General features: G+C 44.0%; 1 protein-coding gene across 1 annotated transcript; it reads left to right on the top strand.

Moving 5' to 3' along the window:
* Nucleotides 1–435: 435 nt before the first annotated feature.
* LOC116446822 (protein unc-80 homolog) lies at nt 436–7,465 on the top strand. Its single transcript, XM_032115203.1, has 4 exons — nt 436–812; nt 2,666–2,789; nt 4,828–5,034; nt 6,575–7,465. The coding sequence occupies exons 1-4, from the start codon at nt 690–692 to the stop codon at nt 6,871–6,873; spliced, it is 753 nt and encodes a 250-aa protein (XP_031971094.1). The 5' UTR covers nt 436–689; the 3' UTR covers nt 6,874–7,465.
* The last annotated feature ends 14,782 nt before the right edge of the window (nt 7,466–22,247 follow it).

The following is a 22,247-nucleotide window of genomic DNA, read 5'->3' as shown; positions in this document are numbered from 1 at the left end:
TGGCAAGAAACAGGCATATGGAGACCTGTGATTTAATTCCTGAGGAACACATCCCAAACAGTACAAATAACTCTCCCCTAGAAGCGCTGTTTCCTTCTGGTGATTATTCAAGGAGTTCCAGACAACCAGGTCACATGCAGGTGACTCTGCTTCAGACATCTGGGGTCAGTCAGCTGAGAGGAATCATACATAGAGTTCCCCAAAGCAGACTGTCTTTGAGAGGAATCTGAATATTGTACAAAACCTGGCTTGGGTCAAACTTAGGACATTAGTTTTCAAGCAAGGGAAGGGAAAAGATGTCCAGTTTCAATGCAGACTTTTTGCTTTGATGACAGATTTTTATTTGTTACAGTTGTCAAATGACATATCCTCCAACTCTAGCTGTTCCACCAGTCCAGTGCTGATCATTCAGGGCTGGTACTGAGTACATTTATGAATGTACTGGGTTACCTATGCACTCTTCCCATCCTTGCTGGTTCCCTCTTTTCCCCTCCCTTTCCCTGCTAGAACTCCTTCTCCTCACTGGCCCCAGCTCCTGCAAGGACCACTGGGGGGGCTGGTTCTCCTAGATCCACCCCAGCTCAGTGCTCAATGAAAGGCACCTCCATTTCACTGACGTTGGAGGATATGGCATGGATGAAACTGTAAGTAGCCAGTTGTGGTGATGTGCTCTGTTTGTATTGCAGGTGATGGGAGTGGTAGGACCCTCCAGTGTGGCTGACGGATTACCCCTTCTTCATCTCAGCCCTTATCTCTCGCCACCTCTGCCCTTCAGCACAGCTGTTGTCTGGCTTGTAGCATTGCAGATACAGGTGTGTCTGCCCTGGCCCACGGCCAGGCCTTTAGAGCTTCTGGTTGAGACACCAACTCATCAGTGCTCTGTTTTCTTTCTGCAAAAAGTGTGGAACATACACAAAAAATTAAGGAGAAGCAACATGTAAATTCTCCCTCCTTTCTGAAGGCTTGAACTGAGCTCAGAATTCATCTGTTGGGGCCAAGGCCACAGCAAGCATAACACTGCCATTGGAAATCCAGGGAGTTTGGCTGATGGATGCTGTTTAAGGCTCTGACAAGCAGGTTAGGATTGTCTGCAGGATCTAAGGAGTTAGTGTAAGACTTCTGCCACAGGAGGATGGGCCCTGGCCTGGGTTACATCCATGCAAACTTTCCTGTGGGACCATGTGTGTAACTGAGAGTGGAGTTTGTGCTCTTCTGCTCTTACCTGAGCTGATCACACAGTGTGCCAGCACAAAAAGCCAGGCAACTTGGCTTTTCAGCTGCTGATGCAATGATATCCTTGTTGCCAGAATTAAAAAAAGTTCCAGACTTTTTGCAGATTTTCACCACTATTCCTTTCTCATAGCAGCACTATAACTTTCTACAGAGTCTTTCTGCCTCTGTGTCCCTTTCCTTCCCCACTGGCATGAAATTAGTCTGAATGGTGACCAAAGCTAATTTAGCTCCAACTTGAATTTTTAAATATGCATTGGTACATCCAGTTGAATACTTAGGCAGGTATTTCTGAGCAGCAGGATGGCTTGGGAAGGAAGGCTTACAGGGACCAACACACAAAGCGGTCCCTCCAAGCATGAGGCACAAAAGGACTTTTTGGTACAAACTGGCACAGAAAGAGAACAGACTTCTTCCAGCTCTGAGGGAATGGTTCCTTAATCAAAACAAAACAAAACACACAAAAAAAACCCCAAAAAGGCCACTTTCACTTGCTGTGAAATATTATATATTAAAAAATAAAACAAAAACAGGTACCAAATCAATAAATTTTAAAAAAATTATTGGGAACTTTTACTTCTATTATCTTCTTCTCCCTGTTCACTCATTTGTGGGCTTAAATGTAATGAAAACCGAACATGTCAGGAAAAACACAAGTCATAATTCCCAATACTTCCAGCAGAATACAAAACAGAAGTACCTCACACCCCATCAGAAAACATCTCCTAGAATTTCTCAGCCCAGGTCTGCAAGCTTGAGGAATTACAAGGTTCAGCTGCATTTCACAGTCTGTAGCAACTGGGATGTTGTAAATGAGCAAAGGTTTTGGTGACAGCCTTTTGAATTACTTCCTCTAAAAAAGGTGAAAGACCTTTCAATGTAAGCTTGACTGTGTGTCAAAAAGTAAGCATGCATTTTGTTTATTTTTCAGGAGTTCATTCTTTGTGTTAAGAAGGATGACAGGGCAGCACAAAGTGAGGCAGACCAAAAATGTGTTTGGGAATAGCCTCCGTGTTCGGACAGGAGAATATTTAGATAATGTCATTTGTGCAGTTTCCTCTGTTCCTTTTTTTATTCTCTATAGTCTGTGTCAGATCCTGATACCATTCACAGCAGTGGAGAGCTTAGGACTAACACTCAGCTGACTCCTGTGGGATACATCTGATTTTGTTAATGATATTTAAGAGTTAGGAGTCTGGGCTTCTTACATTTGGCTATGACAAGAGCAGGTGATCCCTATGTTACTCTGTGAATTCCTTTTACTCCTGACTAAATGGTCTGAGGACATCTCATTCAGTTAATGCTGAATCAGGTCATCAGAGCTGGTGGTGTACTGTGTGAACAGGGTGGCCAGGGGATCGTCATTCCCTGCAGTGACTTGTGTGCATGATCTGCTGATGAAATCGTTTAATCCTTTTTTATTATTACTGCACAGGCTTTGAAAGAAGATTTCCCCCTAAGCCATGTCGTCTCCCCATTCACCAATCAGGAAAGAAGGGAAGGAATGCTTTTAAACCTACTGATTCCATTTGTGCTCACAGTAGGATCTGGAAGCAAAGGTCTGACTAATTTAACAAAAAGAATTTTTGTCCCTCTTTTGGATATTTGCACTTTCCCTGCTCTCTGTATTTTATTCTTATTTTTTAATTTGGTTTTCTGTCACTGGCAGTATGTCAGCTAAGTGCCCTTTGGGTCTGAGACTGAAAAGAGCCCCGCTGGGAGGAGTTGTTATTTCTTCTCTTTATTTCAGCTGTGCCTTGGTTCTTGAGTCAGGTCCTACACAGATGTGCTCCTGCTTTTGAAACTGGAGTGCAGGGCAAGACAAATCTGTTGTAGCAGAAGTCACAGAGGGGAGCAGAGGTGTTGGAGTGAAAGCTCCTCTGGACTCAGGCCCAGAGGGAAGCCAAAGCACAGGGGTTGAATTAAAACCTTTGGACAAGCTGAGATACATGAAGTCACACCAAAGTGAAATATAGATTTTTAACTTTTAGTAGAAATACATGCTAAGTGCTTTAAACATTAAAAAGCTGTAGCAGAGACCTTAAACACAGTTCTTGCTGCAGCAGTGTTACCTTTTCACAGAATTCTTTACTTTAGACAAAATATAGATAGAACTGTACTGTTCACATTTTTTAGATAGAGTGTTCACATAAACAATAAGAACTGATATAAACTATGTATGCAAATTTGTGTAATACCTATGTAATACTTGTGTAAGATTTATGACTGTTTGAATTAGACCAGGATAGGTTAAGGAAAGAAAAACTAGAATCGTGTGTTAATCTTATTGGTCAGTTAACAAATATAATCCACACTTCTGTAAGAAAATAAATGGAGCATATAGAGCATGTAGAAGAAGCTGTTTTTGCCTGCTGTTGCTGCTGCTGCTTGGCTTTATCATGTACCCCCCTTCAAACTCTGCTTTCAAGAAAGCCGTGAAACTATGAAATAAAGAACTTAGCAGAACAGCAGCCTCCTCTGCTCTCTTACCCTGGTCCGAGAAGGAAGGGTACCCTGTCAAAAGCTCAACACAGAGGTCACAGAAATTGTGTGCCCTTGTGGATCACAGTTTGCCCAGTCCATGCCACTTGTCTTGCACAAGTCCTGCTCCTTGCTTTCTGCTGTAGAGGGTCTTCACTGGTAAATCCCTAAATGAAAGCAAAGAGTAAAGGGAGAGGGGAATGCTAAAAGGAAATGAGACCACTGAATGGGACATTTCCTTGTGCTGTGTGGCTCTATGTTTGTGTGTGTTTGTGTTGGTGCTAAAATAAACTTTGCTTGCAGGAGGAGAAGCAGCATAACAAGGTGTGTGGGACGGAGTTTATGCTTAGGGGACATTTGAGATGCACCCTGTAGGAACCCAGAGTACCGAGAATATTTCTCTGCCTGTTTTGAAGGGGTTTTACCCCCTGAACAACACTGTTTTGATCTCCAACCTTGGAAAAAATTACCAACTATCAGACAAGAGCTAGAAAATACAATGGTGTGAATTAGGTGATAGACTACTATGTAAGATTGTCACAGGGTGAAAAAATTAAGAGGTTTTAAGCTTCTCTTTGTAGTAAATAGATAAGAGCAAAAACCAACAAAATGGAGGATTGTTGTTGTTCTCCAAACCTTTTTCTTCTTCTTCTACTACTCCATATTCTGCAGTAAAAGTAATTTTGGATGATTGGACAAAAAATTCTGCAGTTCCTGGCTGTGTTACTGAATAATTGGTAGGAAAGTGAAAATAATATATGTTTTTAGTAACCATTGGCTAAATTATCTTTAAAAGGCTGTATAAATCTTGATAATTGAGGCTTTCTCCTGCATTCTCTGCTCTGTACTGTGTCTGGGTGATGTTAGTGACTCTGTTTCTCTGATAAGACTTAATAAACAACTACCCAGCAGCAGTGAAAGCGGAAAGTCTCCGTTTGTCTCTTGAACTCCTAACAAGAACTTAAAAAAACTCTCTCCCATCAGGAGAGATTTGATTTACAGCACGGATCTGTGTCACACCCCATTTTGGAACTGAACAGAGTCTGGATCTTTTGGGTGTCTATGATGGGATGTAGCCTGATCTTTCTCTCTCTTTCCCCTCCCAATGTATCTCAGACAGCCCCTGGCTGGAGCAGCCTGAGGTCCTGCTGCTGCTCCAGACTGTTATCAATATCCTCCTGCCACCTCGCATCATCAGCACTTCCCGCAGCAAGAATTTTATGCTGGAGAGCTCCCCCGCCCACTGCTCCACCCCAGGGGATGCAGGGAAGGACCTGCGGCGGGAAGGGCTTGCAGAATCCACCAGCCAGGCTGCCTACCTGGGTGAGTGATGGCTTCTACTGACCACTGAGAAGAGACAGAGCTATGGTGGAGTGCTCAAGAGTAGAGTGGAGTGCTCTCTGTAGAGAGCATTAAAGAAAACCATCTCAGGCAGGAGCTAACTGACCTCTTTAGAGCTGCTTTAGGCCTTATCCTGAACAAGGGGCCAGGCCAGAGCATGAAGCCAGGAGTACCTCTGGAATATATCACAACATGAGTGATGTCTGCACTGCAGCTGGAGGAGAAGCAGCACAGGTAGAAGTCGCTCAGTTTTCACACTGCCAGACTACAGCAGTGAAGCCACAAAGGCCAGTCAGACTGCCCATCAACCCCTAACATCACAGCCTCACTGGCCCTTGGCTATCTAGGGTGAGAGGTGGTGTAGTCTGTCTGGCTGCTGGCCCCACACACGGTCCTTACTGACTGGTATGCCCCCTGCTTGCTGTAGGGTGGTGCAAGATAGTACTGCCTTATCTCCCATCTGACCCACAGGTGAAAGGACAGAAAAAATAATTAAATTGGAGATGCAGCAGCACTGCAGGCAGTCAGGCCTATACGGGGACAGTTTTGTCTCAAAGCACCCCTTCAAAAACAGCTTCTCTGTTTCTGATTTTGTGAGGGCGAGCATTTATCTGAAGATTTATATTTGGTCTTTGTTAACCTGTATCTGAGGAATGGAGTAAAACATGAAAAATTGGCAGTTCACCACTGATTTAGCCCCCCACCCAAACAAACCAGGATACAGAGGTGTAATGGCTGAGAAGTCTTGGCCATCCCATTAAGAAAGATGGAGTAGTCAACTTTCCCCCAACAATGTTTTTACCAGACATGGGGAACATGGAAAGGGAGAGATTCCTTGTCTCTCCTGTAAGTCAAGTGTTAATCACTGCCCACTTTAATGCAGAGCATTGTTTTGAACTTCATTGCTGTTCATCCCCATTTGTAATGCCATGCTCTTGCTCTTGTGAATTACTGCCCTTGGCTTACTGGACCATATTTGTATTTAAATTGCAGTGTGACCATGACTCATGCAGCTGCACTGCTAGAAAGGTTCTTTTCATTGTCCTATAAATCATCTGCAGATTATTGTGCTCACAGGGTGACTCTTTGTGTGGATATGCTTGGTCAAGATTTTTGAGGTTGTCTGATCAGCCAGGACTGTATTCCTACTCTGAGCTGCTTTCAAAATATCGGATTCTGGGAAGACAGCTCTACAGGGAGGGAGAGGGAAAGCCAGAGCAAGAAAATACAGAGGGACTTAGATATGAAGTAGAAAAATTTCTCTGGGAATGGGACTGCCAATACTGATCCTGAGGCCTTTATTACTAGAAGGTTGGTTGCTCCTTCCCTGCCATGTTTGGAGACTGATAGAAAAGACAGTTGTGACTCTGAGGTGTGTGGGTGTGCATGTGCATGTACATGCAAAGCATGCCTGTATAGGTTTGTGCTCACTGTGGCCCCCTCCCCCATTCTTCCCCCAGTGCTCATGAGGGACACTGGTAACATCTCTGACTGCCCTTTGCTGATGTGTGCTCCCCTGTAGCCCTGAAGGTGATCCTTGTTTGCTTTGAACGCCAACTGGACAGCCAGTGGTACTGGCTGAGCCTGCAAGTCAAAGAGATGGCCCTGCGGAAGGTGGGAGGGCTGGCCCTGTGGGATTTCCTCGACTTTATCGTAAGAACACGGATCCCTATCTTTGTGCTCCTTCGGCCCTTCATCCAGTGCAAGGTAACAGTTGCTTTGGCTCCTGATATTTCACTCCCTGAAGGCAAGATAGCCCTTACTCCCCAGCTGAGAACAGAGGAACAGCACTTCTGGAAGAATTATATATGTATGGAGTGACCTTTCAGAAGTTAGTAGGCCTAAGAACCCTTTGAAACTAAATCACAGAGCTTTTTCCTAGCCAAAGCTAAAGAGCATGTCAGTCATCCAGGTGCTCTGATCCATGGAGTACAGCTAGTCTTAGTTCCTCTGGATGGGGAAAGGCATGTGGACTTAATTCTACAATGAAGACATTCAAAGCACTTGGAAGGAGTGTGAATGTGCTGAACCTGGGAGGATGTTGGCAGAAATCTTCTAGTAATCTCTCTTCTGCATAGAGCTGGGCAATACAGCTAACAGCCAAGAAGGACCACTCCTCTTTCCATCTCTTGGATGAAGGTTCTGACAGGAATTTTGTGGATGGACAAACAGCTACTAGGCTGAGGCATCTGGGGCTTAAGTTAATCACAGCTTCTCACCGGTTACCAGGTAGACTAGCAGATGGTACTCTACCTTATTTAGCCTACCTTGTCTCTTGGACAGACTAAATCATCATGGAGGAAGGAGCTGTCTCATGACAGGATCATGAGGATAGAGCTTAGAATAAGGAAGCCCTCATCTCCATGTACCCTGTGCCACTGAGGTTTTGATCTCTGTTCAGTCAAATATAAGGTTGTCCCTGTGTAGTGGTTTGGTCCAAAATACTCATTACTATTACCTTCTGTGAGATAAGAATTAGAAGAAAAACAAAGCAGGCACCAAACTTGAAAGAATATAAAGAAGTTTATTAACAGACCTAAAATAAGAAAAAAAAATTATACCACACCTTCAGAACTCTTCTCCTCCCCCCACCTTCCTCCCTTCTCCCATTGACGATATAAAAAAGTACCACTGTAAAGCCAAAGCTCCTCGTGCAGAAAGGTCTGGCTGCTCAGCAGCAGCAGATCCTCCAACTTTCTCCAGGTCTCTTTGATTTTTCTCTACTATGACATCCAGATCAGCATCCCTGAGCTGATGGGGCACTGAATTTTCTCCCGCACAAGGGGAGACTTTTCTTCAGTGATGGCCACCCCTGTTGCCACGAGATGGCAGCTGCTGCTCATACATGGCAAGCAGTTTATGTGCTTTCTTCTTAGGAAAACAAATTCAAAAGGAAGTGCTTCAGTCTTTTTTCCTTGGCAAGAATTTGCCTTGTTTCTAAATGTTGAAGCTGATCTGTAAAATACTGGTTGTGAAAATCAGACTGCATAAGTAAAACAGAGATTTTGGAAAGGTGAGGCGAGCAAGGCAGCTGTTTGTGTTTTATCACCTCTGCCACCCCCGTCACAGTATCACAGAACCATTAAGGTTGGAAAAGACCTCTGAGATCATCAAGTTCAACCTTTGACTGATCACCACCTTGTCAACTAGACCATGGCACCAAGTCCCACGTCCAATCATTTCTTGAACACCTCCAGGGGTGATGACTCCACCACCTCCCTGAGCAGCCCATTCTAATGCTTAGCAACCCTTTCCAGGAAGAAATTCCTCCTGTCCAGCCTGAGCTTCCCCTGGTGCAGCTTGAGGCCATTTCATCTTGTCCTGTTGCTGGTGGCAGGGGAGGAGAGGCCAACTCCAGCCTGGCTCCACTCTCTTGTCTGGGAGTTGTAGAGAGTGAGAAGGTCCCCCTGCCTCACTAGTCCAGGCAGAATGAGGTGCCCAGTGTGACAAGAATGCTTGGCTTGCTGTTGATTTCTAGTGCCATGAGTGACTTGGGTTTGGTTTTCCCCCTCTTGCGCAGCTTACCAAGGGAAGACATCTGTCAGCACTGTGGGCACCTCCACCTCTGCTTACCGCCTGAGCCTGGCCACCATGTCCCGCTCCAACACTGGCACTGGCACAGTCTGGGAGCAGGACAGCGAGCCTTCCCAGCAGGCCTCGCAGGACACGCTGAGCCACACAGATGAGGAGGATGAAGAAAGTACGTGGCCACTGATACTAAGCCCCAAACAACTGAGGATGTTTTCTTGATGCCCAGAGGCTGGCTGGGAGGGGAACACAGTTGCCCCCGTCCCAGTATGAATAAAAGGTCCACAGGAGCACGAGGTTGAGCAGCTGGTGTGGCTGGTATACATGGTGTTAAAATTTGAGTTGTAACATACCTCCTCATTGCCCTCTGAGCTATGGCAGGGTAAAGGGAAGGGCACACGGAGGATTTTAGTGCCTGAGATGCGGGCTGATGTGCAATCATCACAGTTCTGACAAGGCATTTGGCAACCAGGCCTCTCTTTGGCCATCATGACAGTGGACAGGGGCTGTGGCTCTGTAGTTAGGATCCTGTTCCTGCAGGATCCCCAAAAGCATCAAACAGAAGGAGTGAAAATGGAGGGCTCAAAAGAAAGGCCCATGCAGTTACAGCAGAATTGCCTTTTGGCAAAGAGCAATTAGCCAGAAACTTTGCAGGTTTAGCCCAACTTTATTTTAGCTGGGTTCACCACTAAACTTTGTACAATCCACCCAGAGCTGTATTGCTTATACATTGTTCAGATATTTATTCATTGTGGCAAACTGTGGTTTCAGATTAATTCTGAGCCACTGTGTGGAACGGTAAGTGCCATCTTCCTATCTGAACTGCAGCATTATTTCCTCAGCTCTGCCTTGGATAAACACTGCCGTAAAATATTTCAGTACCTCAGAATAGGAAAAGGTCAAAAAGAGAGGAAATTACACAAACCCACCCCTTTGTTTTCTTTATTTGTAATTAAAAGTTGTTGTGGCAAAAACCACAATAAAGTAATTTCTCTCTGGATACTTGATATAATTTGAAACAGCACTGAAAATTTCAAGCTGTCCTGATTGCAGTCCAGCTGTCTGCATAGTTCTGTTGCAGTATGATGTATTTGAGTCAACTTATCCAAATTTTTGGTGACGTTTTAAAATGCATGTCCTGAAGGGTGTTGAAGGGTGTCAGTTCTGCATTTTGCTGTCATGTATTTTGGCTTTTTTGTCACAGTGCTTTTGCTAGATCATAGAAGCAGTTTATTTCACACCAGGACAAGGTCCAGTTACAACTTTTATGCTGGAAACACTGTGTATTAACAAACAATTTATTAATCACAGGATTAATTCCCTAGTGGAAGCTGGATTCCCCAAACATGTTTTCCTGAGAGCCATTTAAGCTGAAAGAATACATAAATCCCTGCTCCATGTTTGTCAGGTTCCTCATCCTGCAGGGGTTTATGTGTATGTCTTTCTGCACTGTGGCTGTAAAGTCTAATGGAATATTCCAATTTTCAGGCTTGGGCTCTTGGTAAGTGAATGCTGGGTACACCTTTGGCATCCTGTTATCTCTTGACAACTGTCAAGATGCAGGTGGGATTTGGGTGGTTGTTTCCTCTCCTTTCTGTTTTTTTCTCTCTTTCTAGATGACTCCTTGAGCATGCCCAGTGTGGTAAGTGAACAAGAAACATACCTTATGGGTGCCATTGGGAGGAGGCGGTTCTCCAGCCATCTCTCCAGCATGTCTGCACCTCAGGCTGAGGTGGGCATGTTACCTAGCCAAAGGTAACAACATGGGCTTGTCCCCTTTCCCATTATATTAACAAGAGCATAAATGGCACAGGTACATCAGAGATATGGGATAGTGGAATTGGTGCCAACATAGTGATGCTAAATTTATTCATCCTGGAATAGTGTTGGACCAAGGGCGCAGGACTGGAAATAATGATTTTCCAGGATGATCTGTGTTGCGTAGGGTCCATAAGAACAAGCTGTCATCCACAGCAACCTTCCCCTCAAGCAGTTTCAGAAACACTCAGAGTTATTATTTTTCTCTGCTACTACTGAATAGCAAAAGGAAACATGGTTTTGGGGTATTCATTAAACCGGGGGACCACACCCAGTCTGTGTAGGGGAGTGGGGAGGAATCTTGAGAAGCTGGGGGAGGGGAGCAGAGGCAGTTTGATTTACTTTGTTTTCTTCCGTGTGTTCTTTGTCCTTCCTAGAAGAGTAACTAGCTCATCGCAGAAATTAAACTCTATGTTCAAAGATGGGATGTAATACTGTTTTAAACCTGAAATACTTGTTGATACAAATAACATTGAATGCCTTATTCCTGGTTGACATGGAGTGGTGAGAAAGAGCTTGTTGGGAAATGTACATCTTTAGAAGATGTGGAGAGAAGTTTTGCATTTAAACGTGGGGTTTTTTTCTAAGTAAGCAATGTTTATTGTTTTATTTGTCCGTGACATAGTTATCCAAGGATATCTGACAATGGACAGATTAATTTGTGTTATTTCCTTTGAACCTTTAAAGAATATATTCTACATTATGTCTTGACCACCCCTGGAAAATCAAACAATATTGTTCCCTCCCCATTCTTGCTTGGAATTAAAGAAATAACATTGATAGATGAAGGAAAATTAACAGCTGTGGTATCTAACAGCAGAGATAGGAGAAGTGAGTTACAAGAGAGGAGTTACACAGATTTTATCTGTGAGTTTTCACAAAAGGACTTACAGGAACTCATTTGACTTTCAAACTCAGTTGATTCGGTCCCTTTTTTCCTTGAAAAATTAACATGCAAGACTCCATTTTCCTCAATCTTTCACTACCATCTTTAGTGCATAAACTTCATAAGAGTTACAGCTGACTGAGAGCAATGTTTGCTTTGTGCAATCCCAAATCATGGTGATGCTGAGAAAAAAAGACTTTAAGTACCACAGAGCTTCACTCTCTACTTTTTAAGTACATGGTATAGCAGGAGAACCACTTTTCATGTGGGTAGGGGAAGGACCAGCTCAGCAAGCATAATCATAGTCCTTGACGTCATGCCTTTTGAGTTTATGGATGGTCTCTGGGATTTCAGACTGCCTCACAAATGTAAACTAATTAATGCTAAGTAAAGTTATTACTGCTTTCCTGCTGGTAACCCAGCAGACAGTCTTTCTTTCTTCCTTCCTTTCTTCTTTTCTTCCTTTCTTCCTTTCTTCTTTTCTTCCTTTCTTCCTTTCTTCCTTTCTTTCTTTTCCTATGGCCTGAGCAGGCTGCTCCTGCCTGATGTCTGCATTGCAGAAAAGCATTGGAATTGTGTACTCCTTGGCCAAGACCCTTGCCAGCTGTTTATTTACAGTTTCATTGCATTATGAGACCTTGTTTTCCCCATGTTTGTCCTTAGAGTTGCACCAGAAGGAGAGTGGTCTATAGCTCATGGGAGATAGATCAGCCCTCCCTCAAGGAAGAAGTGGCTCATGGGGAAGGAAAAAAGCTTTCTATGATGCTGAAAGTAAATAGAACTGAAATAAATCAAAATGCTGCAGGAAAATAGCTTTGAAAACAGTTCCCTGCCTTATTTCCTTTAGAAACACATCCTGTCCAACTTCTCAGCTCCCCAAATCTCAGCAGAGACGTAGAAGGCTTCATGCAGTGTAAACTCCCTCTAAAGACTGCTCCTGTTATCAGATGTTCTTTCACCTCCTCTGAGTCATATATGTGCTGTTGAGCATGTAAGACCGATTAATGTTACCGTCCTTTTTTTACTTTTTTATTCCGTTGATATTTTCTTCCCTTGAAAACAGAGACAAGCGCATGCTTTTTGCATTTTCTTTCCCTAAATTCTTAATCTCCCTGCCCCTCCTGCAGTGAACCTAATGTCCTCGATGACTCCCCGAGCCTGGCCACTGAGGGCAGCCTCTCTAGGTACAGTGTTAACACTACCTGTCTGTCAGTGTGTGTGCTGGGAAACAAGCTGTTTCCAACCTTTTGTCTCTTCCCCTCACCTTTTGTCACTCTCTCCATCTCTGTCTCTTGTGGCTCATCAATATTCAGGCCTGCAAGTCAAAGGTGTAGTAACCCACCTTCAGTTTTCAGCTTTGATTGCCAATAACTTTGAGAAGGCTAAGGAGAAGGGGAAAGAAAAAGCTGTAGTGAATGAAGCAGCAGGCTGGCCTTTCCCCCTTGTTTAACAATTGCTTGAAAGGCATGAGAAAGATGATCCATGAGGCATTAGCTGTATCCTGTTATAAGCATTAGTCTGGAGGCCTATGTAAAATGGAGACATCTGTTTTTTCATTCATCTCACAATGCTGTCACCACAAAAGACTTAATATCAAGCTGAGTTCTTTACCATTCGCTGATAAAACTAATTATGGTAAGTCCTGTGGAATATAGTGTTTTGTGGGTGCTTTACAATAATTCTCATTAGTCTTGCAAAGCATTTTCAATTCTCAAATGACAACTTAGAAATCTTGCAGGTGGATGCCATAAATACATCTCTAAAATGGCTCTGTTAGTGCTGCAGTTCAGGTCTAGTTGTTCCCCATTACCCACAGACGGGAACAAACACAAATGGGTTAGGAGGGAACTTACAAGGGAAGCCTGCACCTTTAACACCCAGATCAGTCATGTTAATCATTCTCCCTGCTCTGCTGCTGTGCTTCCACCTCTCAACCTATCCTCTTGAGGCTGGAGAGTTGTTGTTAGTCCCAAGAGCATCTGTTTCCTCCCAGGAGAACACAGCCCCATACACTGGCAACACGGAGGGTAACTCACTATTTCATTCCTGCACCAGTGGAAGCAGTGGATATGTTGAGAGGCGTTTGTGTGAATGGTTTCTGTTTCATTAGCTTGGGTTTCAATGTTGGTAGTGGCTTTTTGGGATGGGGACAGGCTGCTGTGTTCATTTGTTCACTCTCTTCAGTTGACAAAAGGAGTTTATTGTCGGTGCTATCACTGAGCTCATTCCATGCAACATGGTGTCCTTCGTGTGTGTGAACCCTTCTCTGGCAGACCAGTCTCTGATCAGTTAGGAAAAGACACCAGCTTCTTGGCAGAGGCAGGGGTATTGTTACCTGGTTTTGTGACAATGTAAGATTGCATGGTCATCTGGGCTAAAGAGCTGAAGAGAAATCATTCAACCAAAGAACTTCCATGTTGTCCCTTTAGCAGCACTAAAAACTCACTACAGTTGAGGAAGAGGACAAAGGGGAAGGTCCTGAGGTAATGTCCTGATACTCAGTTACATCAGTGTTGATTCTGAAATGTTTTGATCTTGTTAAGTAGGGGCTAGCCACTCCTAATTACAGTGGTGAGGCTGAGCACTATGAGACACCTAAGTCAATGAACGTGTTCAAACACAATAATTTATTTTGAACCCTGAAATGTAATCAGCTGCACAACAGGTTCCTACTAATTCCTGTCACAAAAATTTTCTCCAGGGACCAGGACACTATCCTCCACCCTGCTCTAGGGTATAGAGCAAATGGGTGAGCAGATGTACTTGGGAGTCAGTTCTGCTGAAGTTTATTATCCTTTTCAAGGAGCGGGCACTAATGTCTTAAGGACAGGCTGCAAAACCTTAAGAAGCCTTAAGAAGGAATGAAGACACTGCAAATGTGTCTAAAAAATTAGGTTAGATCTCTGTGAGGAGAAAAAGATGTTTCAACTGCATTGTTAAATGTAAAAATTGGATTCCTCCTCTAAAGGACAGCAGTAGTAAAGCAGATGTTGTAGAAGCTTATTGTGCTGTGGGGATTATAGGGCAGAGTTAATTTGTTTTTACATTCAGGAACATTAGTTTTGAATAAAGCAGGCTTCAGTTTTTCTTATGTAACTTTGATTTTGGCTGCCGCACAATGATAACTTTTTAGGATCACCTTCTGAATTCAAAAGCTGGTATTTAATCATAACCAAGATAAAGAAGTAAACAGTATTTACTAGGGACTAGACCCTTTTGGAAGGTAGGAGTCTTAAATAAACAAATTGTGACAAATACAAAAAAGAATAAAGTCTGTTTCCCTTTGTTCTATAGCAATTAGACCCAGCCTTGAAAAAAAAGCAGGGAAGGCGGGAAGGGGAGAGCACTGAAGTGCTCAGACAGCTTGGAGTACAGGGCTGAGGAGCATCGTGATCTGTTGTGGTTATAATCTGAGAGGACAGGATATTTTCCCAAATCAGAAAGGAAGAAGGTGAAACCATTGTAATGGAAATCTATTGCACAAACACATTCCCCTGTAATGTTTGTGCCTATCCTAGCTTAATGGTTCCTAATAGGAAAAATCAGATTGAATCCATATTGCCAGGGCAATTGCAGCAGCAGGTTTAATGCTAACTGGGCTGGGATGTGTCTGGAAATACAATATATTTAACCCATTTCCTGCTGCCTTTGTCCACCAACCATCTCATTCATATGTCTAGGGACACAAAGTGTATATGCTGTACCATGATGGTGTGGCAAGCATGTACATCTTTATAATAGACATTTAAACTCGTTGCTTCCTTTGTCTCTGTTTTGTTTTCTTCTTTCTTCATTACCTTTTTTGGGGTTTTTTTTGGCTGCGTGATTTGGTTTTCTTTTAATTCCTGAGCATTACTTATTTTACTTGCCAACCCGACAAAGTTTGTTTTGGCCCCCACTGTGTGACTGCACTGTCATTCCTTGTAGCACTGGTAACATGCATCCATAAACTTGGGTTGGTTGGTTTGATCTTTGGCTCACCTCTGCCCTACATAATGGGAGTAACATTATTGTGCAAATAAATCCCTGACAGAGATACTCAGGGAGCGACAGAGAGTGTTGGGCAGGAAAAAAATCTTGTTTCTTATTCCCAAATAAATCTAGATTATGTCCTTTAGAAAAACTACTCTTATAGATCACATTTCACATTGTCGTGGGGAGGAAATGTACTGTCAGCTGAAATGGCATCTGATTCAGTGTTCCTTGGCTGGGTCCCGCAGGCTATCAGAAAAACAGTATATTCCTGGTCAGGTCTGGTAAACAAGGAGAGACAGAAAAGGAGGGAGGGCAGGCTGCACAGAGCCAACCCTCTGCCTGCCATGCTCGTCTTCACAGAAACAAGATTGGTAGTTCTGTTCTTTGATGTGAAAAAAACCCCTCACAAACCCTCATGAAGAGAAAGCTTGTATCTGAAAATTCAGTCACTTGTCTGAAATTTGTGGTCTTTATGATTCTCTCTCTCTTGCTTTCCTTCTTCAAAATGTGGGGATATAGAGCAAAAAGACAGCCACAGCAGGACTGTGTTGTGCACAGGCAGCTCTGCAAAACACAGCTGCTCTCAGGTCCACCATTTCCCTGCAATAGGTATCTGCAATTTCAGCTTGTAAGATCATCCCAGATTATACCAGTTTGTGTAATGATTCAGTACTGGAAGTAAACGTCCACCAGCTCACTTAATTCATTTCACTTATGTTATTAAGCCAGGCTGAAAATCCCAGACTCCAACAGGAAGACACGAAGTCCAGCCTTTTTTTACTCACCTATTGTTTGTCTTCAGTGCACGGGAATAGTTTTTACCTCGTGTATAGCCTATGTGCCCTCACGCAGTCCATGTATACCCTTTATCTAATGAATTTTTCAAGTGTTTTCATATCACATGTGAAGTGAGTTTGTTTCAGCACTGTAAACAGTTTTGTACTGAATATAATTGCAGTCTTTCTGCTGCAGACATTAATGTCTCCTTACTCACAGAACTAAGAGTTACCTTTCCTTCCTCAGAAGTCGTAACAGTATTCTCAAAGCTACTCTAGTAGAATTTTTTTTCCCAAGAACTTCTCCAGCTAATTCCTACTTCATTCACACATTGGTAGCCACTGTAAAAACTTCTGGAAATTCAGAAGAATAAGTTTTTATGTAATCCTAGAAGAAGAAGATTAAGGAAATTCTCCAAGCTGTAACTTCAGGTAGTCTGGATCACAAATATAAAGACTAATTTAAGTGCAGTCTCTTTGCTTTAATAAGGAATGATGTGATGCTTTTGGACTTACCAGTCATATGTGCTGCAGTCAATGTCTGGGTCAAGAACATAGTCTTACTAACTTGGAGGTAACTCTGAGGTCTCTGCTTATCCCTAGGCAGGTGTTTGTGTGGTGTTTAGGATGCATGGTATGTAAAGCATGTCAATATCCTATGGAAAAGCTGGCATATATGTTCCAGGGACTGGTGATTTCATTTGGAAGACCTGTCTGAGGAAGAAAGGGACTCAAATATATCTTGTTCTGGCTTTGAGCTTGCTGAAGCTTTTTCTCTTTTTCCAAGGCAGTGCAGCTGTGGTGAAATTGCTGAGGGCATGCCCAGCATTATTAGGCTGTAGTCTGTCAATCAAAAGATAAAGAGCTTCAGGGTCCCAAGATGTCTCTCTTCTTGAAGTTGCCCAGTCTCCCCTGCAGGAGTGACAGAAACATGGATATGGTTCAGTGCAAAGTCTGGCTTTAGCTTAAATGAACAGGAGGAAGGAATAAGACTTTCAGATCAGGTAACCAAACTTGGCCCCTGTCTTGGTTTGAAAGACAGGTGTCTGCCAAGGGAGGCGGGAACCTCCTTTGGAATGGAGAATACGACCCCCTTCCCTCCAAATTATAATAATTTTGAAATTAAGGGGCTTCCAGAAAAAGATATGGGAAAATGAATAACAGTTCTTTACTAGTATGTATGTATGTATAACAAGGCAGACAAACAACCACAACGGCAGCGACAACAAACAAACCCACAAACCCAGTGCCAGCCTCTCTCAGCTGTCAGGCAGTTCTGGTGCAGTTCTGGTGACAGCCGGCAGGGGCGCTGGTGGCTCCCGGCCGGGCGGCGGGGGTGCAATGGTTCCCCCGCGCCTGCAGGGGGCGCTGTGGCGCGGGCTCGGCTGCATCTCCTGTCACGTGGTGATGGCAGACAGGTTGGATGGCAAACATGGGCTGCAGCAGGAACCTTGGAGCAGCGGCTGGAATAGCAGGGCAGGCTCACCCGGAGTAGCAAGCAAGAGGTAGCAGACATTCTGCAGGTGTAGCAGGGGCCATGGGGTGTCCCAGCAGGCAGGGGGGGTGTGTTACAGTGCAGCAAAAAAAGCCCGAGGCAGTGGCAGAAAGCAGCAGAGCTGGGCAGTGGCAGCTGGGCTCCTCCACAGCAGCTGCCACAGGCAGCTGGGAAGACGTGCCCTCCGGGAAGGGGGAGGGGGGTCAGGGTCCCGGTCTTCCCCTGAGGCACCTGAGCAGATGGCAAGGGTCCTTTCCAGTGAGACAGTGTTCCAATAAGGTCCCAGTTAAATGGCTGCTCTCATGAGCAAAGGCTTACCCGGGGTAGGAGAAAACAGGACAGGGCTGGGCTCTGGCAGCAGCAGCGAATCCCCGCCGCCTCCCCCCACCCCCACTAGCAGCAGCTCGGCCGTCCTCCTCTGAAGCCTAGAGAGCAAGAAAGCAAGGAGCTGTGCCTAGCCCCTTTTCCCCCAGCCCAATTCTCATGGTATCTCTGCCCCTCCAAGAGAAACCCCCAGTTAAGAGAGTGGCCAGCCGCACCTTTCTAGTGGAAACTTTTGTCTCTCCTAAGTATCGGTCCTTATGGTTTCTTAGCGACAGATGGGACAAAATTCCATGAGAGAAAGAAACAAAAGGAAAAATCCTAAACTCCAAGAGCCCCAAAGCAGAGCAGGAAACTCTCCATGTTCTGTTCCGCCAAACCTTCTAAGAACAATCGGTAACTTCTGCCAAAGTGAAGAATGAGCTGCTCAGGAGACAGAGCTTTTTAAGCCTCTCCACAGACATCCTCCATGTCTTGTCTGACCATGTTCCTAGGTTTGTCTTCTTCTTCCACCCCTGTGTGATCAGGTGATTAACCTTCATTCTGTTGGTGGTACTGACAAACTCCAGGGAACTCCAAGAGAAGTATCTAGAAAAAGAATGTTGTTTTCCTTTAGATTAATGCAAACCAAAGACAAAATGGATTGCAATACTGAATCTTCAACAGTGTGTATGCGAGATATAGCTGGAAGTTGCTTAAATAGGACATGTTGCTCAGTGGATTCCAGTCTGGCCTAAAAAAGCAGCTGCCTGAGTTTAAAAAAGTCTGTCTTAAATGTTAGTAACTGTTGTAGTAGTAAGTCCCTCAGACACAGTTTGTTCAGCTAAAGTGTTTTATGACTGCTAAATGTCCAGTGTTCAGAGTAATACAGTGCTTTGATAAAAATGAGGGGAGGATGGTATTTCTATATTAAGTAGATTGAATGGTCAGTTGAACGGTAGTATGAGGTGGTACACAGCGGAGTATGTTTTATTGCTAAAGTTTCTTCTACTGCAGGTTTTCAGATATTTTGTGCCAATATATTAAAAACCAAAAAGCTGTGTTTATCTATCTATCTAGCTATCTATCTACCTCTAATTTTCATTTACTTGTCTCTTTTGTTTGTTAGCCACAAAAAGACTTAAGGCTGCAAGTGTTGAGTGTGGGGCTTTGTTCACATAACTCATGCATCCATTATGTGAATGGATCCTTTGTCACTTTGTGTTTGTTTTTTGTTGGTTGACTTAAATTGAAATTAAAACCAGATGACAAAATTGTGATGAGGCCATGGAGTCTTATTTGGGAAGAAAAACAATTTTACAACATTGTCCTTGAAAAAAGGAAAAGCAAACAAGAAGGCTTTTGAGCTAGGAAGCTGATGTTCCTGCCTTCACTGATGTGGCAAAGGATGCAGAGAAGTGAGTGCTGCCCAGTGGGATGCATCAATCAATGACTGAAAACTGAAATCTGCAGTTATTTGTATTTGGATGCTACATGTGTGTGGCCAAGTCCTGAATGCCATGACTCCACCTCCCACCCTTTCCTAAGCCCCGGAAGCCACAACCCAGCAGACATGTCTCCTCCCGTCCTTCAAAGATAGTGCTGCTCTTTGAAGTGACTGTGCCATTAGTGGTTGGTCGATCTATTATTTATTTATTTATTTTAGTCCCAATTGCCAGGAAACGTACTAGTTATGCAGTGTGCTTCTGTGCTTGGCCTAATGCTGTCAACATCTAACAGGGTGGGAAGTGTGCAGAGTGAGCCAGGACAACAGAACCTCCTTCTGCAGCAGCCCCTGGGGCGGAAGAGAGGCCTACGGCAGGTGAAGACACAGACAGTAAACAAAACTTCTCTCTTGCTGTGTGATTTGGTTTGGCTTTTCTCGTATGTGGCTGTTTGCACACGGTATGTGGATATGATGTGTCCCTTCTACCTAATTTTTGCTATACTAGTGCAGTCCCTTGACTTAGCAGGAACCATAGCACAAATCATAGCTGTGAAGCCAGACAAATCCCTAAGAGAGGAGGTACCCTTTGTTTTAAATTCCTCAATCTTGTCCTCTGCAGGCTTTTTTCTTACTATTAAATGATGGTTATGCAACCTGCACTGCATTACATTCAGTGTTGAAACTGAAAAGGCACAAAGCCCAGAGGTTCATATGAAGGAGATGTCTGATCCATGGAAACCTTAAAACACGTATCTGCTAAAAGTAGAGTGAATGGACATCTAGAGGTACAGACAGTGATGATCTGTTCTCCTTTCAGAGAAGAAGTTGTGCAATATGTGAACATACATTAACCTAACTCTCTCTTCCAATGTTTAGCTTCGACGACCACTGCTGTCACGTCAGAAAACTCAAACTGAACCTCGGAGCCGTCACGGAGCTCGACTTTCAACCACGCGACGGAGCATCCAGCCAAAGCCAAAACCTTGTGGTAGGGCAATGCTGCATTTCCGAAACCAGCACTCCACACTGGAAAGTAGAAAAGGCTGTGGTTTTAGCTTGAAAGAATAGCAGGTTGTTACTAGCTTATATTAAAGTGAAATTCCGGGAGCTCTATACTTCTTCCTAGTACGTGGATATCCTATCAGAAATCCACCCCCTCAAAACACTTTAATGGTTTCTCCAGAAGTTTTCAAGGTCAAACAGGATATGGACAATGAATTACTTTGTTTCCAGGAGTTGTGGAGAATTTAGGGGATGGGTTTCCTCTAGTCAGGATGCCTTATCCAAAACCTCCAGATGTGCAAGTTTGAAAGATGCTATTGAGAGTAGTAGAAAGAAGAAAATGTCCCATCATAAGCTTAGCAGTGCAGAGCTTTAAGGATTGTATATGGAAATGAATGTAGGACTGCTTCAGTCTGTGCTGTATGTTTCCAGGAGTCAGCACTGCCAAGCTGAGCAGGTGGCTGTATTCTGTACCATTTGGAGTGAGCTTTGGAGGAAACATCTGGAAGAGCAAAGGTTACTTGTGAACTTCCTGGGTTTCTAACTGCTCAGCAGGACTATGCTGGGGCAACAGCACTGCTGCAGATGTTTGAAACATAAAAGTTAGCCAAAAATAATTAAGAGCAGGAACAGGAATACCAGTTTTACTGTTAGGATTTTAGTCTAACTGTCTTTACTCTGTGCTCTTCTGTTACTCCTGGCTAGTGGACTTAGTCTGCAGGAATGAGGGGCTATCTGCTGCACTTTCTTTTCTCAGATGTTCTGCAAAACCTTGGGCAATTCTATCTTTTTGCATGCCAGTTTTTCTTTTTTATTTGAGGGCAGAAGTGCCTAACTCACATGGGATTCAACTCAGTGTATTCTTTTGGAATGGATAGATGTTATGGGTGGTATTTTTTCTCACCAAACCATGACAAGGATAGGTGTGCTGGCTAGACTTCAGGTGATCCCAGAGTCTTGCTGTGGCTGTAGTGGAAGCCCAGGGTAAAAGGCTTTTAGATTAGATGCCAATTAGACAGCTTATATAAAAATTGGATGAATCCTGTCTTAGTTGTAAAAACTCCAGGGATTGTCTCTCTTCTTTTCTTGTGTTTTTTCCCCGAATTTTAACCCTCAGTTTTCTGGGCTTTGTACCCTCAGTGGAGCAGAAGCGGTCGGTGACATTCACGGAAGTCCAGCCTGAGGCACCCCCAACCTGTGCTGTGGACCCGCCGGTACAGCAGCCGGGCTGCAGCCACAGCAGCCCCCAGGCCACCAGCCAGCAGGAGCCCCTCAGCAAACCTGTGCTGACTTCCTCACCTGCCACCGTTGTAGCTGATCTCCACAGCCAGGTAACGTGACTGGTGGGTTTGTAGCCTGTGTTCCTCCACTGCTCCATCCCAGGCACGGGGAAGCACCAGATTCATTACAGCACTGTAATGAAAGCTGGCAGGAGAGTGAAGACAGCAAACCCTCCTGTGTGTCTGTTTTTTAGGCTGTTTGCTGTCCAGCCCCCTGCTTCTGTAAAGCCATTCCCTTCCAGATCTGTGCAACAATTCTTAATTTGAAAATATATTTTCTGCATCTTCCCTTTCCATCTTCCCATTTCATACAGTGTACTTCTGGACCTAATCACCAAGGCAAGCTGTCCTTAACAGGTTTTCACAGCTTGCTCCTGAGAGATGCCTCCTTAAAGAAGGAATCCATCAAAGCCTCAGGACTGTTTTAGCAAAAGCATCACATTGCGAAAGAAACTGCTTGTCCAACATTTTTCTGTGTTGGACCCCACTGAGGATGGTGCAGGGACAATCCCAGTCATCCATTTAACACATCAGTGACATTGAGATCACTTTTATATGCCCAGATATCCATTGTGTTTTGAGGTTATGTCCTTTGCCAAATGAACAAATGAATGATCTCTGACTTCAGAATCATAGAATGAATCACAGAATGGTTTGGACTCATTCCACCCCCTGCCATGTGCAGGGA

Source organism: Corvus moneduloides, chromosome 7 (genome assembly GCF_009650955.1).
Source record: "Corvus moneduloides isolate bCorMon1 chromosome 7, bCorMon1.pri, whole genome shotgun sequence".
NCBI lineage: Eukaryota > Metazoa > Chordata > Aves > Passeriformes > Corvidae > Corvus > Corvus moneduloides.
Note: the sequence above shows the minus strand (reverse complement) of the source record. Positions and strands in the feature narration are given on the sequence as shown.

Excerpts from the sequence above, each read along its gene's own strand:
- LOC116446822 (XM_032115203.1), top strand. The coding sequence starts at position 690 with ATGGGAGTGGTAGGACCCTCCAGTGTGGCTGACGGATTACCCCTTCTT. Across the intron at positions 2,790-4,827 it reads AGTAGGATCTGGAAGCAAAG|ACAGCCCCTGGCTGGAGCAG; the intron begins GTCTGACTAATT and ends AATGTATCTCAG. Across the intron at positions 5,035-6,574 it reads CAGCCAGGCTGCCTACCTGG|CCCTGAAGGTGATCCTTGTT; the intron begins GTGAGTGATGGC and ends GCTCCCCTGTAG.